The 21,255-nt window shown below is 43.3% G+C and overlaps 1 protein-coding gene across 1 annotated transcript in view; it reads right to left on the reverse strand.

Annotated features, from left to right (window-relative positions):
* Window positions 1-13,395, reverse strand: part of DCAF4 (DDB1 and CUL4 associated factor 4) — a 28,381-nt gene extending 14,986 nt beyond the window's left edge. Inside the window, exons 1-6 of the mRNA XM_012724393.1 lie at window positions 13,310-13,395; window positions 8,416-8,552; window positions 2,872-2,949; window positions 2,648-2,741; window positions 527-627; window positions 4-124 (exon numbers count right to left, since the gene is read on the reverse strand). Coding sequence (XP_012579847.1) covers window positions 4-124; window positions 527-627; window positions 2,648-2,733 — 308 coding nt within the window. The 5' untranslated portion in view covers window positions 2,734-2,741; window positions 2,872-2,949; window positions 8,416-8,552; window positions 13,310-13,395. The remainder of the gene's footprint in view (window positions 1-3; window positions 125-526; window positions 628-2,647; window positions 2,742-2,871; window positions 2,950-8,415; window positions 8,553-13,309) is intronic.
* Between the last annotated feature and the right edge of the window lie 7,860 nt (window positions 13,396-21,255).

Genomic DNA, 21,255 nt, shown 5'->3' on the forward strand with positions numbered 1-21,255 from the left:
AGCCGTTTGCTCTCCATTTCTTTGTGCCGGATGCTCTCCCTCGTCAGGGGGTTGCAGTTGTTATGTCCAGGAAGCAAACGGAAGTAGCGTTTCTTTTCAGGGTCAAAGTAATACCCTGGTAGATCTGTAGTCCGAGGAAAGAAAATCCACTTCAACTCCCAACACTGTGATCTGACCCACTAGTAGTGGATTCCGGTCTACCACCCCTCATGCCTCCTGTCTTTTCTGAGGGTAGGAGGTGGGCTGGCACAGTCAGTCACCACCCTGGGCCCAGGGCAGTCCAGAGAGAGCTGCGGGCTTCCACATGAGTTCCCAGTACACCCAGCTCCTCCCTTTAGTTTCAATTTGCTGCCAGCATCTCCTCCAAGGCACAAATGGGCTAGTGATACACACAATTACCCACATGCAAGTGAAGACACAGAGGACTGAGGAAGAAAGGCAGAATAGACGTAACCAGATGACGAGGCAGGAGGCATCATCTTCCCCTGCCCACAGGGCCAGGAATCCTACCTGCAGGCTGCCTTACCTGGCGCAGAGGAACTCCCAGCTGCGCCGGATGAGGTCGATGGAGCCTCCTCATTGCCAGGGCCGGAGTCTGGAGAGCACTGCTGTGACTCCGCATCATGCCTGCCGACACACTCACGTAAGCTGCAGAGCAGGCCTGGCCTGAGTCCCACTTACTCTCTGCTTGTGGAGCCCTGCACCCTTCACTTCTGGCCCTTCCGATTAATTGGGGAGCACTGACCTCTCCTTTTCTTTGAAAGCAGTTTATCTGTTGCATGTACACCAACAGTAGGATGAGGTTTTGGTGCTTGTCTCTTTTTTAGAAGAATGCATGTGAACCATTTCCTTTTCTTATCTCCTCACTTGAGCAATTTGGAATTTTACAATGGAAAGCAAAATAGAAATCTTTGCCAATAAGAATTTCACTAGCCGGGCTTGTCAACTCAACAGCAAGTATAAAGCCAGGTGAATTTCATTCTTTACTTGACTCAACTATTCAGAGTTTAAATTTACTTGCTTGCCCAACTTCACAGAGAAATCTGGGTTCAGGGTACAGACGTGATTTTGCTCAGTAACACAGGAACAGAACCATGTTTTAAACACTTGATTTGCAGAGCTCTAAGTGGCTTTTGAGGCAATTATAGACTGAAGGATATAGTGATAAAAGTATATGACTTAATTTTAGAATTCTTTTTAAAATTATATATATTTACCTCATTCTACATTTTGTGCATTTTTTCATCTCAGTTGTAGTAATTATAGATTCTGATAAAAATTTTCACCTCCCCTCACCAAAAGGAATACACATTGTAGAAATATGTTGAAGGAATGAAAGAACTTTCTCTTTCATCTATAAATACTAACTATGCATGCCTTCAGAGAAAATAGTGCTCCCTTTTTAGGGATTAGAGCGCCCCCAGGCAGCTCAGCGGCAGCAGCAGGAGCAGGAGGACCGTGTGTCATGACAAATGTCTAAGCTCCCATCAAAAAGCTGCTGCTCCAGTCTTTGCAGAGACCAGAGGTAGCTGTCCGGTGTGTTTCCAGGAGACTGCCACAGCTACTCTCCTCTTGCGCAGGTCACGCTGGCTACATGTTGTGCTCTTGTGGGAAGGCCAGAACACTGGTGGGTCTCCTTAGAAAACACAAACCTTAGGCACTGTTCTGACCTCTATGGGCTAAGCCTGGCACTCTGGCTTAGATGAGTGTTTTCCTCTGTACCCAATGAGGACTATCATGAACGTAGGAGCCAGGCAGTCCATCAGGGGCTTTATAGACACTATTACTTGTGAACCTCACAAGAGAAGAATCAGTTTTGTTTTGTACAAAAAGAAACTGAGTGGTTAAGGGCTCGCCCATTTTCACACAGGAAAAGCAGAGTGCCGAGCCGAGCATTTCTTAATTCCAAAACTCTGGTCCTTTCCACATTTTGCTGCATTTTGTTACTTTGATTTAGTCTGTTCCAGAGAAGCATCCCAGCAGCTGTGATCCATTTTATAAGGAGGCCTGGTATGAGGAGTTTTTGACTGGTATGGGGGTCTCCCCTTTCATGAAGGGGGGAGCTGCTGATGTCACTGTGAACTGTGAAGGGGTGTCTCTTCCTGATGTGGATGGGGTGTATCTTGTTCTGAGACAAGACTGCATTGCTTCCACACAGAAAAATAAGTAGAGGGTGGGAAATGCTAAGTATAGACTATGTTTTGTTTTTTAAGCTTGGTTGTGGGTACATGGTGTTCATTGCTTGGGTCTTTATATCTCTTTTGTATTTACTAGAGGCTATAAAATATATATCCTTTCTAAAAACTTAGGCTGAGTTAATGAAATAAATTTCTAGAAAGCTATTTTCATTGGAAAAAAGAAAGAAAATGCCTACATATGAAAAAACAGCTCTCCAACCACGTCAGGTAATGTCTGCTTCTGAGTCTGTGGCCAATGTTCTCACCAGAAGGCACTGTCTCTCCAAAAAGAAGGTGGCCATATCTCCTCTCTGCTCAAAATGTGGTGAGCAGGCAGGCAGGTCAGCCTGCAGCAGCAATGTGCCGGGTGCTTGGGAACCATGCCTCAGCCCATATGCTGACAAGAGCCCCAGGGGTCATGGGGTGAGGGCGCAGGATGAGGCTCGAGGGGCACTGGGTACAGCACTTGCCTCTCAGAACTCTGTTGTCTGAGCCTCGAGGTCTGTGGGTGGCTTCTTCTCCCACGTCTCCTATTCTGCCAGCTGCTTTTACGCATTTCTATCCCTAAAAGAGGAAAAAAGAAAATCATAGACAAACATATCTGGGCTTGCTCCTGTTTGCTTCTTGAGAGTTTCTTCCTGTTCAGAGGATGGTCCAACTTGGGTTGTCAGCAAAACCACTACACCAAGCTCACCTGTAAAATGTTGCCTCCTGGTAAAATCCAGCACAGGTATAGCCTCCTCTTGAACTCTGACCTCCACTGTCTGGGCCTCTGTGGGATGCAGTGGACTTTCAGTTACCTTAAAATGACAGTGTGAGCCTGGCCGAGAACACTTAGGTTATTCTTTCTCTCCCCCACTCAATAACACAGAGCACATACTAGTCTTTCTTTCAGTTCACACAAGGTCTTTATTCATAGAGAACAGCTAACATTGAACATTTTCTCCTATACAGTTTCAGTATTGAACAGGAAAAACAGTAGGCAAAATTTACCAGGGCCTTTGTGTATGACTGCTCAACGTGCTTTAGAAAGAATGTTTTAGCTTGCTGAATACACTAGTTATTAAAGGGAAAGACATGTAATACATATTTTTTTGAAATAAAGAATGAGTTAAACATATTTAATGACACAGATATTGCCATAACTAGTTTGAATGGCCTTTTCAAAAGTCTTATCTTGCATAGCTTATTTTTATCACTTTATCATGAAAATACATCAAGTTTTAAAGGTGGGAATCACATTAGTTCTTAGAAAGACTGAAGCATGGCATGCGGACCAGCTGCTGCGAGTTGCAGGCTTCCCTGGCACCTGCAGACTTTCTCCCCAGTCGCTGGAGACAATGATGACATCTCACAGAATGTATTTTAAATCACATTCAAAATCACAAAATCAGGAAAAAAAATTCTAGAGGTGAATGCAACCAAAGAATAGGTTAGAAATCGATTTGCTTTTATTTCGTAACTTTTACCAGTGAAGAATGCTGTTAACACCAAAGAGAGCACTAGAAGTCGGGGCCTAGACTCCAGAATCCAGCATTATACAACATCTGTGTCAGCCTATGACTGTGCTTTGAGGCTAACTCAATATAAAGGAAATGGAATTTAGTGAGTGCAGTACTAAGCCAAGCGTCTCCCAAACTGTGTAATGGAAGTGCTTGCTCCAAAATCAATCTCCTTCCTCGCTGGACCACTCCACATTCCAGAACGTAGGTTTAGTTCAACCAGATATTCTAGTTCTGTGACAATGACTAAGCTCTACTGACCCATGTTATACAGCTGACTCAGTCATCAAAATGCCTCACTTTCATCCTTTTCTGGGACTTTATAAAGTGACCTAATTTTGTTTATTCTTTGAGTCCCTCCCAATAACTCAGATTATCAATCTCCTACTATCCCTTCTTACTTCTTCCAGTCACTTAGCAGGTAGCACAGCTTCCTAACTCAGAGAAAAGGCAGATGTTACAGACACGGATATCCTAACTCCTGCCCTACGCACTCCACGAAATAGCTACTTTTGGCATTTCTTACTGTTTTCTTCTCCCATGCCTTGGAGAAATAGGTGTTCCTGCATTTTCCCAGGCAAACCTCTCACCTGGCAGTAGGTCTCATCCTTTCTCAGGGACTCTGTACCGCTATCAGTTTAATCAGTCTCTCCTCCCTTTCCTTTTCTCACTTACAAACATTCTTAAGTTTTCCATTTGTATGTACTCCATCTCTAGCAGAAACATTCCAAGTGCACAGGCTATATGCAAGTATAGTAAACAAGTGGTTGTAGGCCACTTGTTTTCCAATCATTCCTCTACCACTGCAGTGAGGCCCTCTCTCTGCACATTTCTGCGGAAATGCTCTTGTTGAGCTATTAACCAATGATAGATCACCTCCAAGCCAAAGTTAGTGGTCCCTTTTTAGCCCTATTCCTGCAGCATGGGACACCATGCAGTCTCACTCTTCCTTTGGACCATCCTTCTGGGCCATCTTTCTCTTGGTTCTCTTACTTGTCAAATTCCAGTTTCTCTTGGGTCACCCACCCTGTGTGTGTTTTTTACTATGCTGTCCTAAGAGCATTTGTTTCAGACTCAATGCCATCTCACCTACAACACTGGTTCATGTCCAATCTAAGAAGTCCTCCTAAGCAAACTACTGCCTTGTGTCTACTTCCATAGGTCCAGCCAACTCTAGAGGTTTGAAAGTACGTTCATGATCTCTCCCTGGTTCCTCATCTGCTGTTTTACCTATCTGCATTTCCTTTCTCTTTAAATACCACCACCCCACCCTGTCCGAAAGCATAAATTCATTCATCTTCCTAAGCAATCATTTTAATGGTTCCTGAACACTACAGGTGTAGGTAAATTATCTTATGTTTCAGTCAAAAAATAAAAATGTATTTATTAATTAGCTAAGTTACAAGCTAAAAGGCACCATTCATAGGAAGAGGGAAAGAGAGAGACCAGTGTTGAGAAAACTGGTATGAAAAATAAGCCACGTTGACACAAAGCTTGTTACTACCAGTTCTATAAAAAGACAAAAATCTCTTTAGAATGCATAATCTGGACACATCTCACTTTCTTTAATTGTGATACAATGCATGAATCCAGTGAGGAACACTTGGAATGATGAATTAAGGACCTGAATCCACCCATCAGGAAGCAGGACCATGTTCTGCTCATCACATTATCATTAGGAGGGGGCACAAGATGAGAAGGGCCCAGTAGATGATGAAACAACTGGTACGTACTGATTTGGCCTGGGGAACCATTTCTAAACCACCACCTCACACAGCACCAGTTCAGGCACTGCAGTGGAATTCAGGAGACTGAGAACATTAACTGGAATTAATGAGCAAAGTATGTCAGTCCTTTAACAATAACACTAGGCGCTCCCTGGTGAAGCTGTCCAAAGCCACTGTAGCGCGAGTTCTGTCCCCGGCCAGCGAGGTGCCCCCCATGGCTCAACAGATCTCTCCTAGCCTGCCCGCTTCTCCCCTTTAGTGGTGTAGTTCACTAGCTCTGCCTGTTCTGCTGCCCCCTCTCTGGTGAATCCTTTCACTCCTGCACCTCTGGCCTGTACCCTAGTTATGTTCATAAATAAATAAATCTTAAAAAAAAAAAAAAAAAAAAAAAAAGCCACACTAAACCTAAACAGCTTAACAGCAGGATGAAAATGGCAGCTTTTCATCCTGTTAAAAAACCCATTCCAGTGATATGTATGGCATGTGTCTTCCCCCCAAATGCAAACACAGTACATGCAATATCCATATATGGATTATACTTGCACCTGTCACTCTATCAAACAGTATTTGTTTGTACTCGATCACCTTGTACTACACATGTGAATTCTCCAAGGCAGAGATCTTGCCTTGCTCTGTATCCTACTGCTAGCACCCATGATCCAGCTTGGCTCTCTGTAAATGTTTGGCTGACTTGAAGAAAAAAAACAAAACGAAATAAAAACTCATAACTACTTCAAATTCTAAGTAGCTTCCTTCTGCTCGGGCTATTTTCATTTGCTATTCAACACACATTCAGAGTGCCCACTTCATGTCAGGTACTGCGGCACACTCAGAGGTGAATATGCTTTGTTCCCTGTTCTCAAGGCTCTTGCTCGTTAGGGGAGATAGATGTGTGCCTGCAGCGCCACATGGGGTTGAAGATTCAGGGGCACAGGGAGGAATGGGAACGATCACTGTGCACAGAAGGTCCAGAGGGTAAAGACCTTGAACTGAAGCCTAAAGAATGAGTGTGTCAGGCAAGGTGATGGGGCGAGGGACTTGCACGCAGTTTGCTATGGCCAGAATTTAAAGTAAAGGGGCTGGGAGACAAGGCTGGAGAGCAAGGGGGGCTAGGTTGTGAGAGTTCTGAGTGCTTTCCTTTCAGAAACTCTTTTTCAGTACTTGAAAGGCCAACAAAGAAAAATTTCTAAAAGGTTATTATTCTAAAAGACCAAAAGCTCAATATTCATCTCAAACTACAAACCCCCCCCCCAAAAAAAAAACAAAAAAACAACCCCATAATTTATAGGCAATACTTTACAAATAACTTGTAAATGTATATGCCTTCTCCTGGGAACTGATTCTAAGAAAACAGCATTAAGACTGTAAAAATTCTATGCAAGATATTTACTGTAACTTTCCAACTCATTATATGAGGCAAATTTTTCCTTTTACCCAATCAAGGCAGTTATCACAAAATAACTACAGATCAAAATCCTATATGGACAGATATAAATCCTCAACAAAATGCTAGTAAACCTAATCCAGAAGGCCCTCCCTGGTGGCGCAGCGGGTTAAAGCACGAAACTGAGAATCTAAAGCCGCTTCCTCATGAGTTCGATCCGGCCTGCCCGGGAGGTGACCACATGGCGCGGCAGAACTCTCCTAACCAGCCCGCTGCTCCCCTCAGCAGTGTACTTCGTCGATCTGCCTGTTCTGTTCCCCACTCTGTCTCTGGTGAAGCCTCTCACCGCCCCTGAGCCTCTGGCCTGTACCCCAGATCTGTATGCACAAATAATCTTAAAAAAAAAAAAACAAAAAACCTAATCCAGAAATATGTAAAAAAAGGATTACATATCATGAACAAGAATGGTTCATCCCTGAAATACAAGGGTGGTTCAACAGAATAAACCAATCATTGTAATACAGCATATTAATAGAATGGGAAGAAGCTAAACCAACTAACTAAAACTAACTCTACCACTATCTCAACAGATACAGGAAAAACAATGAACAAAATCCAATATCCTGTCATGACAAAAAATCTCAGGGGGAAAAAGAAATGGAAAGTAACTCCTCTCCTTGAGACACTTTGATTTCTGTCATCTACAAAAATCCCAGCACTAACATCATAAAGGTGAAAGGCCAAAAAAGCTGCCTCCAAATGAAGAACATGCCAAGTTTGTCTGTTCTCACCACTTCTATTCAACACTGTACTGAAAGTTATAGCTGGGCAGTTGGATAAGAAAAATAAAAAACATTCAAACAGAAAAGGAAAACTGTTTCTATTTGCAAATGATGTGGTCTTATATATTAAAAATTACCAATGAATCCACAAAAAAGCTACGAGAGCTAAAAAATGAGTTCAACCAGGTTGCAGGATATAAGCTCAGTATATAAAAAAGTTGTAAACATACACACACACACACACACACAAGTATACACATGAAATTTAAACAAGTAGCATCAAAAAGAATCAAATACTTAGTACTAAATTTAACAAAATAATAACGTGTACACTAAACTATAAACAGTACTGAAAGAAGCTGAAGAGAACCTAAATAAATGGAAACCATCTATGATATGGAACAGGAGACTTAAGATGGTGACTCCACACTAATCTACAGATTTGATACAATTCCTACCAAAATGTCAAAGGTCTTCCCTCTCCCCCAGAAATGGGACAAGCAGATCCTGAAATTCACATAGAAATGCAAACACCCAGAACAGTAAAAATATTCTTGAAAAAGAACAAGTTGGAGGACTCACACTTCCCAAATTCAAGACTTACTACAAAGCTACAGTAATCAAGACACTATACACTGCAGCATTGTTACAAGGATAGAATGCAGATCAGTGGAGAGTAACTGAGAGTCTAGAAATAAAGCCTTGGGGGTATAACTCAGAGGAAGATAATTTGACTACAGAGAAAAACCAAATATATATAGTGAACTGACTTTTGATAATGATTCTAAGACAAATGAGTGGGGTAAAAATAATCTTCAACTGCTTAGAGAATTGTGTATTTACCTGTACAAGAATAAATCTGGGTTCCTATTTTATGCACAAAAATTAATACAAGTGGATCCAAGATCTAGAATTGCTAATTCTTAGACAAACACAATGATGTAAATCACCATGATCTTGGATAGCTTCTTGGATATGACCTGAAACAAGAAAAAAGTAGATAAATTGGACTTCATCAAAATGAATAATTTTTGTACATCAAAGGACACTATTAAGAAAGCAAACGATAACCCACAGGATGGCAGGAAGTATTTTCAAATCATGTATCTGATAAGTATGTAGTATCTAGATTAGACAGATAATTTAATAAGAACCCAATTTAAAATAAGCCCCAAATTGGACATTTCTTAAAAAATATATGCAAATGGCCATTTAGAACTTGAAAAGTTGCTCAACATCACTTATTTATCATAAATTAAAACCACAACCAGATGCTACTATATACCTCTTAGCATGGTGATATAAATAAGACAGAGAGTAACAACTACTGGTGAAAGTCATACATTGCCAAGGGCAAAGAAAATGCTGCAACTACTTTGGACAACAGTTTGGCAGTTCCTCAAAAGGTTCAACTGGAGTTATCATATGACTGAGCAATTCCATTCGTAGGTATATACCCAGCAGAAACAAAAACATATGGCCAAGTACAAATTCGGACACTAATGTTCTTGCAACATTATGCATAATTGCTCCAAATGGTTAACACCACAAATTTCCATCAACTAATGAATGGATAAACATGTGGCTAATTCATATAACAGAAAGCTGCATGCTACAGCATGGATAAACCTTGAAAACATGTACTAAGACAAGAACGACAGACACAAAAGGTCACATATTCTATGTTCACTGTACATGACATCTCCAGAACAGACAAATCAATAAAGGTGGGGAGGAGTGGGCTCCAGAGGTGGAGAGAAGTAAAAGGTAGAAAATGGGAATAACTATTGTAAAGGTTCTTTCCTTTTTTTTTTTTTTTAAAGATTTATTTATTTGTGCATACAGAGCTAGGGTACAGGCCAGAGGTGCAGGGGCAGTGAGAGGATTCCCCAGAGACAGAGTGGGGAGCAGAACAGGCCAACTGACCAAGTACCCTGCTGAGGGGAGCAGCCGGTGGGTCAGGACAGGTCTGCCGTGGCTCTTTCCTTTTTTTAAGCCTTATTGAAAGTCAATTTTTCTGTTATGAGTAATAACTTATTCCAATTATCTGATAAAGCTCTTATTAAACTAGTCTATATTTTCAGGAATGAAAGTGACTGTTACTTCCTTTTATTAACAAGGTGGTAGTTTGGCAAATTTTTTTTAGGAATTTAAATTATTGGGCCCTCCCTGGTGGCGCAGCGGGTTAAAGCACAGCACTGAGAATCTGAAGCCACTTCCGCATGAGTTCGATTCCCGCCTGCCCCGGAGGAGACCACATGGCGAGCCAGACCTCTCCTGACCCGCCCGCTGCTTCCCTCAGCAGTGTACTTCATCGATCTGCCTGTTCTGCTCCCCACTCTGTCTCTGGTGAAGCCTCTCACCGCCCCTGAGCCTCTGGCCTGTACCCCAGTTCTGTATGAATAAATAAATAAATCTTAAAAAAAAAAAAAGGAATTTAAATTATTTACTATTGTTCATGTTATTATGTTTTCTTAGGCAATATTCCACCAAATCATTAGCTTTCCAATAACTGTAGTACCATGTAAAATCGTTCAGTATGACAGTTTTGTTGTAAAACTAGAGTCAGATTGAATGTGACTTAAAAGTAAAACTTATGCTTTTGCATTTGTAAAATAGCAATATATAATGGTGTCATATTTCCTTCTTTCTGAAAGATATATTTACAGATGATTTGATAAAACATTTCAGTTAGTTTAAAAAAGAACGTGTCTTTTTATTTACAGCTTCACTGAATAGAATTTGTATTAATTATCAGAATTATTAGTAAGGTCCTTTCTTGGCGCCAAGCTATAAGAAGCTAAGTGGAATTGGCAGACCTTTTGGTTTTAGTTTTCTAATATGTACTCCCAAAAGGGGTACAACACTTTAATATGCAACTACTTAAAATCCAACTTAAAAAAAAAGTGGGGAGTAGGTAGCAATCTTCATTTTGAGATTTAACATAGCAAACCAAAAAGTTTCCAAGTTAGCAACTCTGGATTCTGAGTCATTTTAATAAGATGAAAATGGAAAAGTGAAGTGTAATCAGGAAAACCAGTTTTGCAACCTCCAACTTGTCATTTGTCCACTGCTTGACCATCCTTTCTTATTCAACTTTCTTACCCCATGGGTGGCCGCCTTTCCTGTTCTCCGGATACACGCTGAGCTGACAGTGGTCTCAGAAAAGGCAACTTGGAATTTGCTCTTATAATATCTAATACAAAGAGCTTATGAAAACCCCCAATCTATCCTTTTTTTTTTATTTAGGCAGGTAGCAGTACATACTGCTAAATCTTTGCTGTGAAAAGGCATTTCAGTAGTGACAGGTTCTGAAAATAGTCTTTATAGCCTTTGTTTCTGCTAATATTTCCTCTCGGTGAGAGCAGAGTGGGGAGAGCTAAAACTGGAGTTCTACCTGTGAAGTAATGTGGATCAGGGATTTGCTGGCTTGTCCTAGCTTCTCTAGTCTTGCTATTAATATTGCTTTGAGGTGATCCCATCTCATGTTTACAGTGGTTCCTTGGGCTTTTAAAGGTTCAGCTCTGTAGGCTGCAACCTTAGCTTGTCGACACATCCCTCAAGCTGTGTTTTTCAGGCACTGTTTTAAATCTGGGATGCTGTAGTGGTACACCCGCTTTTGGATCCCCTTCACCTGGAACTCACTTTGCCTCAGTTTGGCAAATTTCCACATAGCAATATGGCCCTTCCCTTCCCCAAGATACCATTCACAGGGAGGCTGGGCTGAAAACCCCCTCCATCTCCCCACAGGGAATCTGGGGGTTATAGGGTAGACGTGGGGCTCACTGGACGATGTGGTGTTGCCAGAAACCCCCTTTCCCAGGCTTCTGCATGCTGGCCGGAGGATGGTGGCAGCCTGCACTCTATGGGCCCTGGAGCTGGAGGGGGTCAGTCCATCCTCCGGTGAGGGCTGTAGTTCTAGCTGGTAAAGAAGTTAGCTGCCCTGCTCCACTTACACCCTCAATTTGGGTGCAGAGCCGCTGTACTCATAATATCCTCTCCTGCATGTGGTTGTGTTACAGGGCAACCCCAATGTGAAATGGGTTGGGCTGCCTGTGGGTCCTCACCCGTATGCTTAAAAGGGACTTATAACAAACTCAACCGCAGGTACACACAAAAACGGTAATGAAGGGTTTATTCACAAAAAGAGGAAATGAAGAAATGAGTAACTCAGGGAGAAGGAGAGATAAATTGGTGGATGTGTCCTATCAGTTTCGCCTATCTAAAGCCAACAGCACGCTGAAAGCTGGCTGAAAACCAAGAGACCCCCAAGGCCCACGTGTCTGGCTATATACCAAACCTGGCTGCTTAACTCCACCCTGCGTTCTTAGCATCCTCCCTTTCGTGATGACTTTATGGGATTTGTAGTTCTTGGTGCCTAGGATCTCTTTGGTTTGGGGTGGGGTCCATATAACCTATTTGTGGAGTTTGCTCAGGTCATCCTCTCCCCCCAGTAGCTGGAGGCCAACAACAATTCAGGAAATTGCCTGGAGCACTGGGGCCACCGGGTTTCTTTCTGGGGTGGTGAAAATGCTCTGGTGATGGACCATTAACCTGGTGATTATACTAAACAGCTCACTGAATTAGTTATGTAACAGTTTTGAGTATATTAATTGTATTTAAAACCAAAAAAGATTTACTACAGTAATACTATAATATTTAAGGTGTGAAACATACTAAACATCCAACACCAGGACAATTAAGATCACAGACACCAGGACTGAAATATGGAAAATGCTACTGTCCTGTTAGAAAAATACAATACAAAGGGCCTCTCCCCATGCCCACTCCGCGGCATTGGTATTTTAATTCTATTTTACAAATGAGGAAACCGAAGGCTAACTACCACCGGGAAAGACAGTGTGGTAGGAAAGGGATTCCACCCTGCTGGTCTAAGTTACCTACAGGCCCCACCTCAACTACACCTTCCATTGTTATTTAATACTAGAGTTGGGTGGCTTTGGAATTTTGTTTCCTTTAGGAAGTTACAGCCCTATTTTAAATCTTGCTGTTTAATTCACAAGACCCGGTCGGTGGACCATTCCACCCCCATCAGGGAGAGGAAGAACAAGGTTGAGGTTAACTGGGGAGGCGACTGAGGCGTCGCTAGAGTGCCAGAGGTGGCTTTGCCTATCACATGACTTGGATGTGGAGGTTTCCTAAGAAAGCCTGGGTTCAAAACCGAGCTCCATCACTTAAAATTTGTGAATTACCTCGGACAAGAGACAACCTCAGTTAGGTCTTCTCGTGCGTTGAAATGGTACTACTACCTCACCAGCTGGGTGTACGGAAAACTCAGCTACCGCTTGCACAGTGCCTGACAAACAGCAAGCGCTCAATGTGCGTCGGCTGGTAGGCTAACCAGCCTGGGAAAGTCCGCCCCACAGCCCCCACTTTGGGGGAAACTGCTGTTGTGACACTTTCAGCACAGGGTTTAGAAAAACACTGCTTCGGGCGAGACACTGAGTGGCGAGACTCGGGGGTCGCCATCCCCACGCGTACTGCTGAGACCCAACTTCCACCGGTCAAGGCCGGCTCCACGCTCCCACTAGTCCTACACACCCGGCCCAGATCCCCGCCCGGCCCAGGTCAGGCCGCGTCCCACGTGTGCGGCTGCTCCCCGCCCCCTTCTCGGGCCTTTTCCCCACGCCCCAACCCCGCCGCGCGCTCTCTGGAAGGGGCGCAGCAGCAGCCCCAGGACCGAAGGCAAGGGGCACCCCGGCCCTCAGAGACTTACCAACTAGGGGGTCCCTCGGGTTTCCCCCTCCTGTTGGGGATTGGCAGGAGTAGGGGTGTAACGTGGAAGGACCCGGAAAGACCAAGGGGTAGCGTCTGCCAGTTAATTGCGTCTGTACTTGTGTTGTCGCAGCGGATAGGGCAACAGCGGCCACCTCTTCCTTTTCATTGGACACGACTTCTGACTAGCTACGTCATAGGGTGGCTCTTCCCAGGGAGGCGGGGATTAGGAGTTCAGCCCCGCCCAGGCCCGACGAGTAGGTCTCGTGTCAGGGCGTGTCAGGGCCGGCGCGCCGGGGGCGGGGCCGGGCGCCGGGGGCGGGGCCGGGCGCCGGGGGCGGGGCCAGTGTCACTATGGCCCCGGGATCACCGTGGCGGTCTCCGCCTTAGGTATCCCTCTCCAGAGCCAGTTACCTCGCTGTCTGCAGCCGTTTGATCTTCCCAGAGCAGTCCTCTCCCCTCTCCGGATACTGTCTTCAAAACTGAGACTTAGGAAGGAGGGAAGATTGTGTTGTGGAGAGGGCAAGGGAGTCTCAGGTGAGGGAGAGGAAAAGGAAGAGGTGGTTAACAGGTGGTGGCGTCTTCTTTGGTGACTTCAGGTAGCTGAGACTGCGGACCTGGGTTTGTTGGCTCCTCCGTGCAAAGGGGCGTGCTGGGCCCGGGGAGGCCTCCGCTAAGTTTACTTCGGGCTAAGTCTGCTTCTTTTCCTATTTGGTATGTGACCGACCTAAGGCAAGTCTCTTGTTTGATTTCTTCTGCTGAAATAAGTCGATGTAATGTTCTGTCTCTCCAGAACAAAGTTTGTTCATACAACCAACTTTTCCAGAATGTTTTCTGTGTGCTGTGCTGTTAACTGATAGCCACCAGTTCTTAAAAGCAAAACGGAAGCCTGTGATGGGCAGTTGGTCAGAAGCGGACGATTTTGTGAGAGGAGAGCTGGGTTTGGACAGATGAGCCTTGTTTATTGTTACTGGCAGACCCTGTTAGTTCAGGCTCCGTGAGTGTCTGGCACCACTAGAAAATGGGTTGTAGCATTGTACTTGTGTGTTAAAGCATTTCAATCAGTACTAAAGAAGGTAGAATTTCAGTTCTTAACTACACAAGTGCTGGATGGGAGAGGTGGTGATGGGCATGAGAGACCTTAGGGCGGCCAGAATAAAAGATAGCTTCATAGAGCTTAAGCAGCCCAGAAGAGAGGGCAGAGAGAGAAATCTGACTGGTAACCTGTTCAAGCTGCATGCGGAGAGGAATCTCAGAAGCCAAACTGACAAGGTAGATCAGATCAAATATCTAGGAAAGAGGCAAGCTGAAGGTTTGGGAGCTGGACTACCTGGACTAGAGTGATGCTGTGGAGCAGTCACCTGGGCAGCACTGCAGAGGCAGGTGGAGAAGAAAGACTGTGGAAGTCAGGCAGCTGACTGGCAGGAGCTTATTCAGCAAGAGTCCCTGTGAAAGGTAGTCAGGGCTGAACCAGAAATGGTGGCAGCTGAGATAGACAGGGGTGAGGTGGGAGACACTTTTCAGAGGAGGGAGAATCTGCAGGATTTGATGTGCTGTGGGAGGAGTCTGATGGGTTCTAACCCTAAGAGCTGGGGTCACTGGAGGAAGTCTGAAGGAGTTGCCTTTGGGCTTGCTGAGTGAATGAATGGCACTTAGCCAGCCCCAGGGCTCTACTGAATACTACCCTGGGAACAGTAGGGTAGGCCCCAGATATGCCTTGGGGACCTGCAGTTTACAAATGGAGAAGAAAGATTAAACAATTTTTGCAAATCAACACACTAAGGAAGCTTGGCCTGGGGCAAGTCATTTGGCATCTCTGAAACCCTGTTTGCTCCTAGGTAAAATGAGGATTGTGACTAGAGGGTTGTGAGGAGTGAAGGCACCGTAGGCACCTCACTGCTTTGTCTGCAACTCTCTTTAATTGAGAATTTGGCTGTATTTTGAGCTTGGCTTGGTAGCTAGATGGTACATAGTACTGTCAAAAGTAAAAATAATTTGGTCATTACATTTCCAGAATTTGAAGCCATAGTAAATAAAAGTTTTCCTTTGAAATAGCAACTAAAATGAATCTACAGTAATTTTTTAAAAGATTTTTTATTTATGCATGTACAGGTTAGAGGTGTGGGGGCTGGTGGTAAGAGGTTCACCAGAGACAGAGTGGGAGTAGAACAAGCAGATTGATAAAGTACACTGCTGAGAGGAGCAGCGGGTGGGTCAGGAGAGGTCTGCCACACCATGTGGATTACCTCCCTGGCTGGGGATCGAACTTATGCTGCATTGGCTGCCGATAGCTTCACAGTACTGTGCATTAGCCTGTTTTGCCACCAAGGAGGGCCAACATTAAATTTGACTACACTAAAAAAAACTCCAGTACTTTCCTTGTTAGTGCTACATATTTTTTAAACCTGGTCTAAATTTTTATTCTTTTAATTACAGTTACTCTGTGTGGTAATTACTGTTAATACCACACTTTATGGATGAGTTGAGTCATAGAGATGACTCAAGTAACTTGCTCAAGGTCACATAGATGGTGAGTAACAAAGTCAGGATTTGTTTTAAGCCCCAAACATGAAAATTAAAAGACTAATCCAATTTGGTATAAAATATCTGCAACTCATATCACAAAAAAGTTTTTCTGGTGTATAAAATACTCTTACAAATAAACTCAATAGGGAAAATAAGCAATGGTTATACCAGATATACAGAAAAGGAAGTAACCATGAAATGATACTCAACCTCACTCAATATAAGGAAAATATACTTTAAAACTCCCCTAACATTGTTTTCATCACCAGGTAGAAAAAATTCAGAAGTTTGTTTAAAAAAAACTATGCTCCTTATATAATGATATAAAATTATCTCCAAGATAGATTCTTCCTGAAAAAGGAAGTTTTGTAGAGGGTGAAAAATAGGTGTGTGTGTGACTACCTCCCTGGAATATACACAGGATGCTGATAACATTGGTCACCTCTAGGGAGATGACTTGGATAGTTAGGGAGGGATAGAGCTTTTTACCAAATACCTCATTGTACCTGTAGAATTTTGACTATGTAAAAATATTAGCTATTAAAATATAAAACTTAGGGCTCTCCCAGGTGGCACAGTGAGTTAAAGCACAGCACTTTAAAGCTGTCTGCAGCCACTGCAGCACAAATTTGATACCCTGCCAGGGAGGTGACCCACATGATGCAGCAGATTTTTCCTGTCCCACTCGCTGTTCCCCTCAGCAGTGTATTTCAGCCCATCTGCCTGTTACTGCTCCCCACTCTGTCTCTGGTGAATCCTCTCACACCCCGCACCTCTAGTCTGTGCCCCAATTCTTGTGTGCATAAATAAATCTTTAAAATATATATAAGACTTAAATGCTAGTCAACATAAATCAGCTCATCCATAAACATATATTGCTATACATATATGTAGCAACCAACAGCAGAAGTTTTAAGACCTGACTTATGTGTTGTAAAGGAATGAGGATCCACGTCAAATCCCATCAAGGACATACCCAAAATATCAACACAAAAGAACTATAATTACAATATCTAAAATATTATTCTTAACTCATTAGCATTCCAACAAAATTAACAATAATATTTGTTTGAGGCAGAAAACTTACAAATTTTAAAAAAGCAGAACTTACAAAAAAAACCAATTACCACATGCCTTTTGCAGCACCATGGATGGAGCTGGAAAAGGTCATGCTTAGTGAAATAAGGCAGAAAGATAAGGAAAAATACAGGATGGTTTCACTCATAGCAGGAGCATAAAGGGCCAGGGGAGAAAATAATAATAATAATGAACAACTATATACCAGAGACATTTTATGGGGATGGAGTGTGGAATGGGATCAAAAATGGAGGAAAGAAGTGCACTGAACTATGGTGATGGCACATGGGTGATTTGGTGATGAGAACCCCATGGGGCTTCCCAACTGAGATGGGAAAAGGTACACAAATATGTAAAAATAAATATTATTAAAAAAAACAACAACAACAACCCAGTTACCCAAAGTGAGTACAGCCTACCAACAAATCACTGTAAATATTTGTTTTATTTCTAAGCATGTTTGTTGTAGTTACTTATATTTTTCATGTATTCAGTCAACAAATACTGACTGACTGGCATGGCATGCCTGGTCAAGATGTTGGGGATGTAGATTTTTTTTTAAGCAATTCTTTTTGTGTCAATCACAAACCGATATAGGAAAAAATCCCAACTACAGTAGAGAAACTTCATACTGGAATATTTTTGTTGATATTTTCTACAAAGAGGGCATTTTCCTACATATCACATGATTATCAAAATTGGAAATTAACACAGACGCACCAATACTATGGATTTCTCGGCCCCACTCAAGTTCCACCTATTGCCCCATTAATATTTTTAAAAGATTTATTGATTTATTTATGCATACAGAACTGGGGTACTGGCCAGAGCTGTGCAGGGAGAGAGAATTCACCAGAGACAGAGCGGGGACCAGAACAGGCCGATCGACTGAAGTACACTGCTGAGGGGAGCAGGTGAGACAGGAGAGGTCTGCTGTGTTCTATGGGTCACTCCCTGACGGGGATCTAACTCGTGCTGCAGTGCTGTGGATAGCTTCACAGTGTGTGTTGCACCACCGGGAGGGCCCACCCCATTAATATGCTAAATGGCAAAAGGTTCCAGTTCAGTCTTCAGATCCTCAGCCTTTAATTTTCACTGGCCCTTTTGAAGATTATAGACCTCTTAATTCGTAGGTGGTCACCAATTTGGGCCCTCGAAGTGGGCGTTTGTTTTCTCATGATTAGATTCAAACTGCATCTTCAACAGTAAAATCAGAGAAGTGGCACTGCCTACTTAGTGCATCCTACGAGGTGGCACAGGATTTGGTCCATTTGTCCCATTAGCGATGATGTTAATTTTCCATCTTGTTTAAGGTGATGTTGAGCAGTTTTCTCCACAGAGAAGCTCCTCTTTTCCTTTAATATAAATTAAAAAGAAATGTTTGAAATAAGTATAGACTCAAAGGAAGTAAGGATGTTTACGAAAGTAGTACAAAGAGGTCCGTACCTTTTACTTATCTTTCGCAGTGGTAATGTTACAGGGCACCCCAATGTGAATTGGGTTGCCTGTCTGTGGGTCTTCACCCGTGCGCTTACGATTCAATCGTATTATGGACACACTCAAAAGGTTAAATAATGGATTTATTTATAAGGAGAAAGGTAAAGGAATAACCCAGGGAAAGAGGGAAACACAGGTTAACTAGGATGTCCTACCAGTTCTGCTGACGTGGACTCCACCGGCACGCTGAAAACCGATTGAGAGCCAAAACGATCAGCTGCGAACCACCAGGCCAAGAGCCCCCCAGCGCCCACATGTCTGGTTTTATCCCAACCTGGCTGCTCAGCTCCGCCCTCACGTCCCCGCGTGCTTCTTCTTGGTACTGATGGGATTTGGAGTTCCAGCATCGAGTGGGGGCGGAGTCCATGAAACCTGTACCTGTTACAGTAACATCTTACATAACCATAGTATGATGTTGATGCTGTAATTTCAGGTTTTCAGGCCTACTCTCCCAGCTAGTCTCCCGTTGATCTCAGGCTGGGGGGTGGGGGTTGGGGAGGGGGGCGGTAGGGTTTATGCTGAGTCCAGGCCACCAGACCATCATGGGTTTGTGTTTCAGGAAACCACAGCAGGAGCTTCGCTGAAGCTCAGGCAAGCAAGAGCGAAGAACCAAATTTGTGTAGAGAAAGAAAAAATTTATTAGGGAGAAAAGGAGCAGAGATAAAGTGGGACTCCCAGGCCGAGGAACCAGGCCAGGGTGGGGCAAGGGAGCTAAGTGGAGTCATGCCTCCTAGTTAGGCTAAAACTCCACCAGACTCTTTGTGATTGGCTAGTTCTAGGTGGTCCCACTCACTGCCTTAATGTCTCTGTGCCAGAACTATGTTTCTGTCTCAGCCCTTATCTTATACTTTTCTTTATCAACCTTGTTCCAGAATGTCCTATTGCCCCTAGTCCTGGGGGTATTTGACTAGTCCCCTTTGGAATTTGCTGCCCTTATCTCTGGAGCCTTCCTTAACTCTCCAAAGTTCAGCCCTGCACTGCCCCTGAAGCTGCCTGATTATCCCTAACTTGTCCTAGGACTCAATATTACTCCTTTTCTTGTAATTTGCTTAGTATTTGTGAGTTTATGCAGATATCCTGTTATTTCTCATTCAATTTAGTACTGGACTCACTGTTTCCTATGTTACTCCATCGGTTTAGTGCTTTCTCTTTATTAATTATTTTAGTGCTTAAATAGTTCCAGTTTGGCTAGTGGAAGTGGCTTCAAACTGAATTCTAGGTCTATTTGACATGTCTTTGTCATTCTTTGATCATTTCCTTCCTTTTTGTCAAAAAATACTCCAGGCTTGAAACTTTACCTGTCCCAACCCTGGAATGAATTTATTCTTTAAGGAGTCCTAGTCCCATTTAGTGGAGATTGTTATTTAGAAGCCAAGATCCGAGTGCTAAGTTTACTCATTGCGGCGAGGATGTCTCTATTCTAGGACCCGCTCTGTGTTTAAATTTGGGAATATACATTTACATTCTTCCATACACAGCACACGCACAAATAGTATGCACATCTACAACTATATTAAGTTACATATTTATCCCTCTATGGTCTATCAATAGGTAGAGAGATACCCGCTTGCTCTATCTATCTATCTATCACTGTCTATCAGTCTGTCTTTCCACCCACCCACCTCTGAGTTCACACCAACACCTGTAGTTCTAGTTCCTCACCGTAGGGCACATTCCACTTTCCTCTCGTACCATATTTGTACCTCCTTTCTCTAACAGTGGTGTGCCCATTGTCTTAAGTGCACTTACTTATTTGATCAATCTCTCTGTATGTGGCCATCTCCTTTCTCTGCCACCATCCTGACCCAAGTGTGGATGCCCTCCTAACCCCACACAGGCTCTGAGAAGGTGCTGAGGCATTCCCACAGGGATGTCTTCTTTGGGAAGTATGTGAGGATATAGTTTTGACCAGACAAACCTGCTTTTAAGGAGGTTATATTTTAATAACAGGAGAGGGCAAAGGGTAAATAAAAATAAAACATCGGATAATAGTAACTGCAATGAAAAACACACAGGATGGTGTGATAAGAAGTGACAGGGTGATGTTCTTGATTGGTGATGTGTTGCTGTTGCTCTCTCTCCTTATGACCCACACTTTTATCCTTTGCTTTGTTCTGTGCATAGCTAGACAATTCATTGCTGTGGCTTCTTTGCTGCCTGTCTTGAGTTTGTTGACCTACAAATAAAAAGCCAAAATAAGAGGCAATCAAGCATTTGTGTAGGGTTAAAGAATTATTATTCAGGGTATACAATGTTAGGTAGAAACTGAACATGTGCTCTGAGCAGGGGTAGCTGTTGGGGGTGTCTCTGAAAAGAAAAGAGAAAATGAGGAAAGTGGTTAAAGAAAAGAGTTAATTCATGTTAACAAGCTTAAGCTATTCTTGGCTATACATAATTGGTTACTGATTCTGTCCTCTGGCAAAAGTCCATCATCATCAGTCTTTGTGATCAGGGTGTCTGTTCTCCTGCTGAGTTTCTCAAACAACAGTTCAGTTTGTGAAACAATTGCTGTTTGGCCCAGTTCAAAGGGCTTTTGGCCCAGTACAAACAGAAAACAAGCAGTTTTTCCTCTGTGACAACTCTGACCCTATTTTAAAATGGATCCACTTATGTCTGTTTTTTTCACATGCTCAACCAATAGAAGATTATCTGGGTGGGAGGAGAGAGAAACCCTTTCCTGCTTTGGGATGTTTACTGGGAGTGGCCACCCCTGTGGATCCAACTCTCACCAGTCTCCAGAAATTCTATTCCTCCCCCACACCCCACCACCCCTTTTCAAGCCTTCAAGCCTTCTGAGGATAAATTGCTTCCCACTATTGCTAGCTCCTGGGTGCTTTTGTGGCCATT

Source organism: Condylura cristata, unplaced genomic scaffold (genome assembly GCF_000260355.1).
Source record: "Condylura cristata isolate star-nosed mole 26May11 unplaced genomic scaffold, ConCri1.0 scaffold00013, whole genome shotgun sequence".
Taxonomy (NCBI): domain Eukaryota; kingdom Metazoa; phylum Chordata; class Mammalia; order Eulipotyphla; family Talpidae; genus Condylura; species Condylura cristata.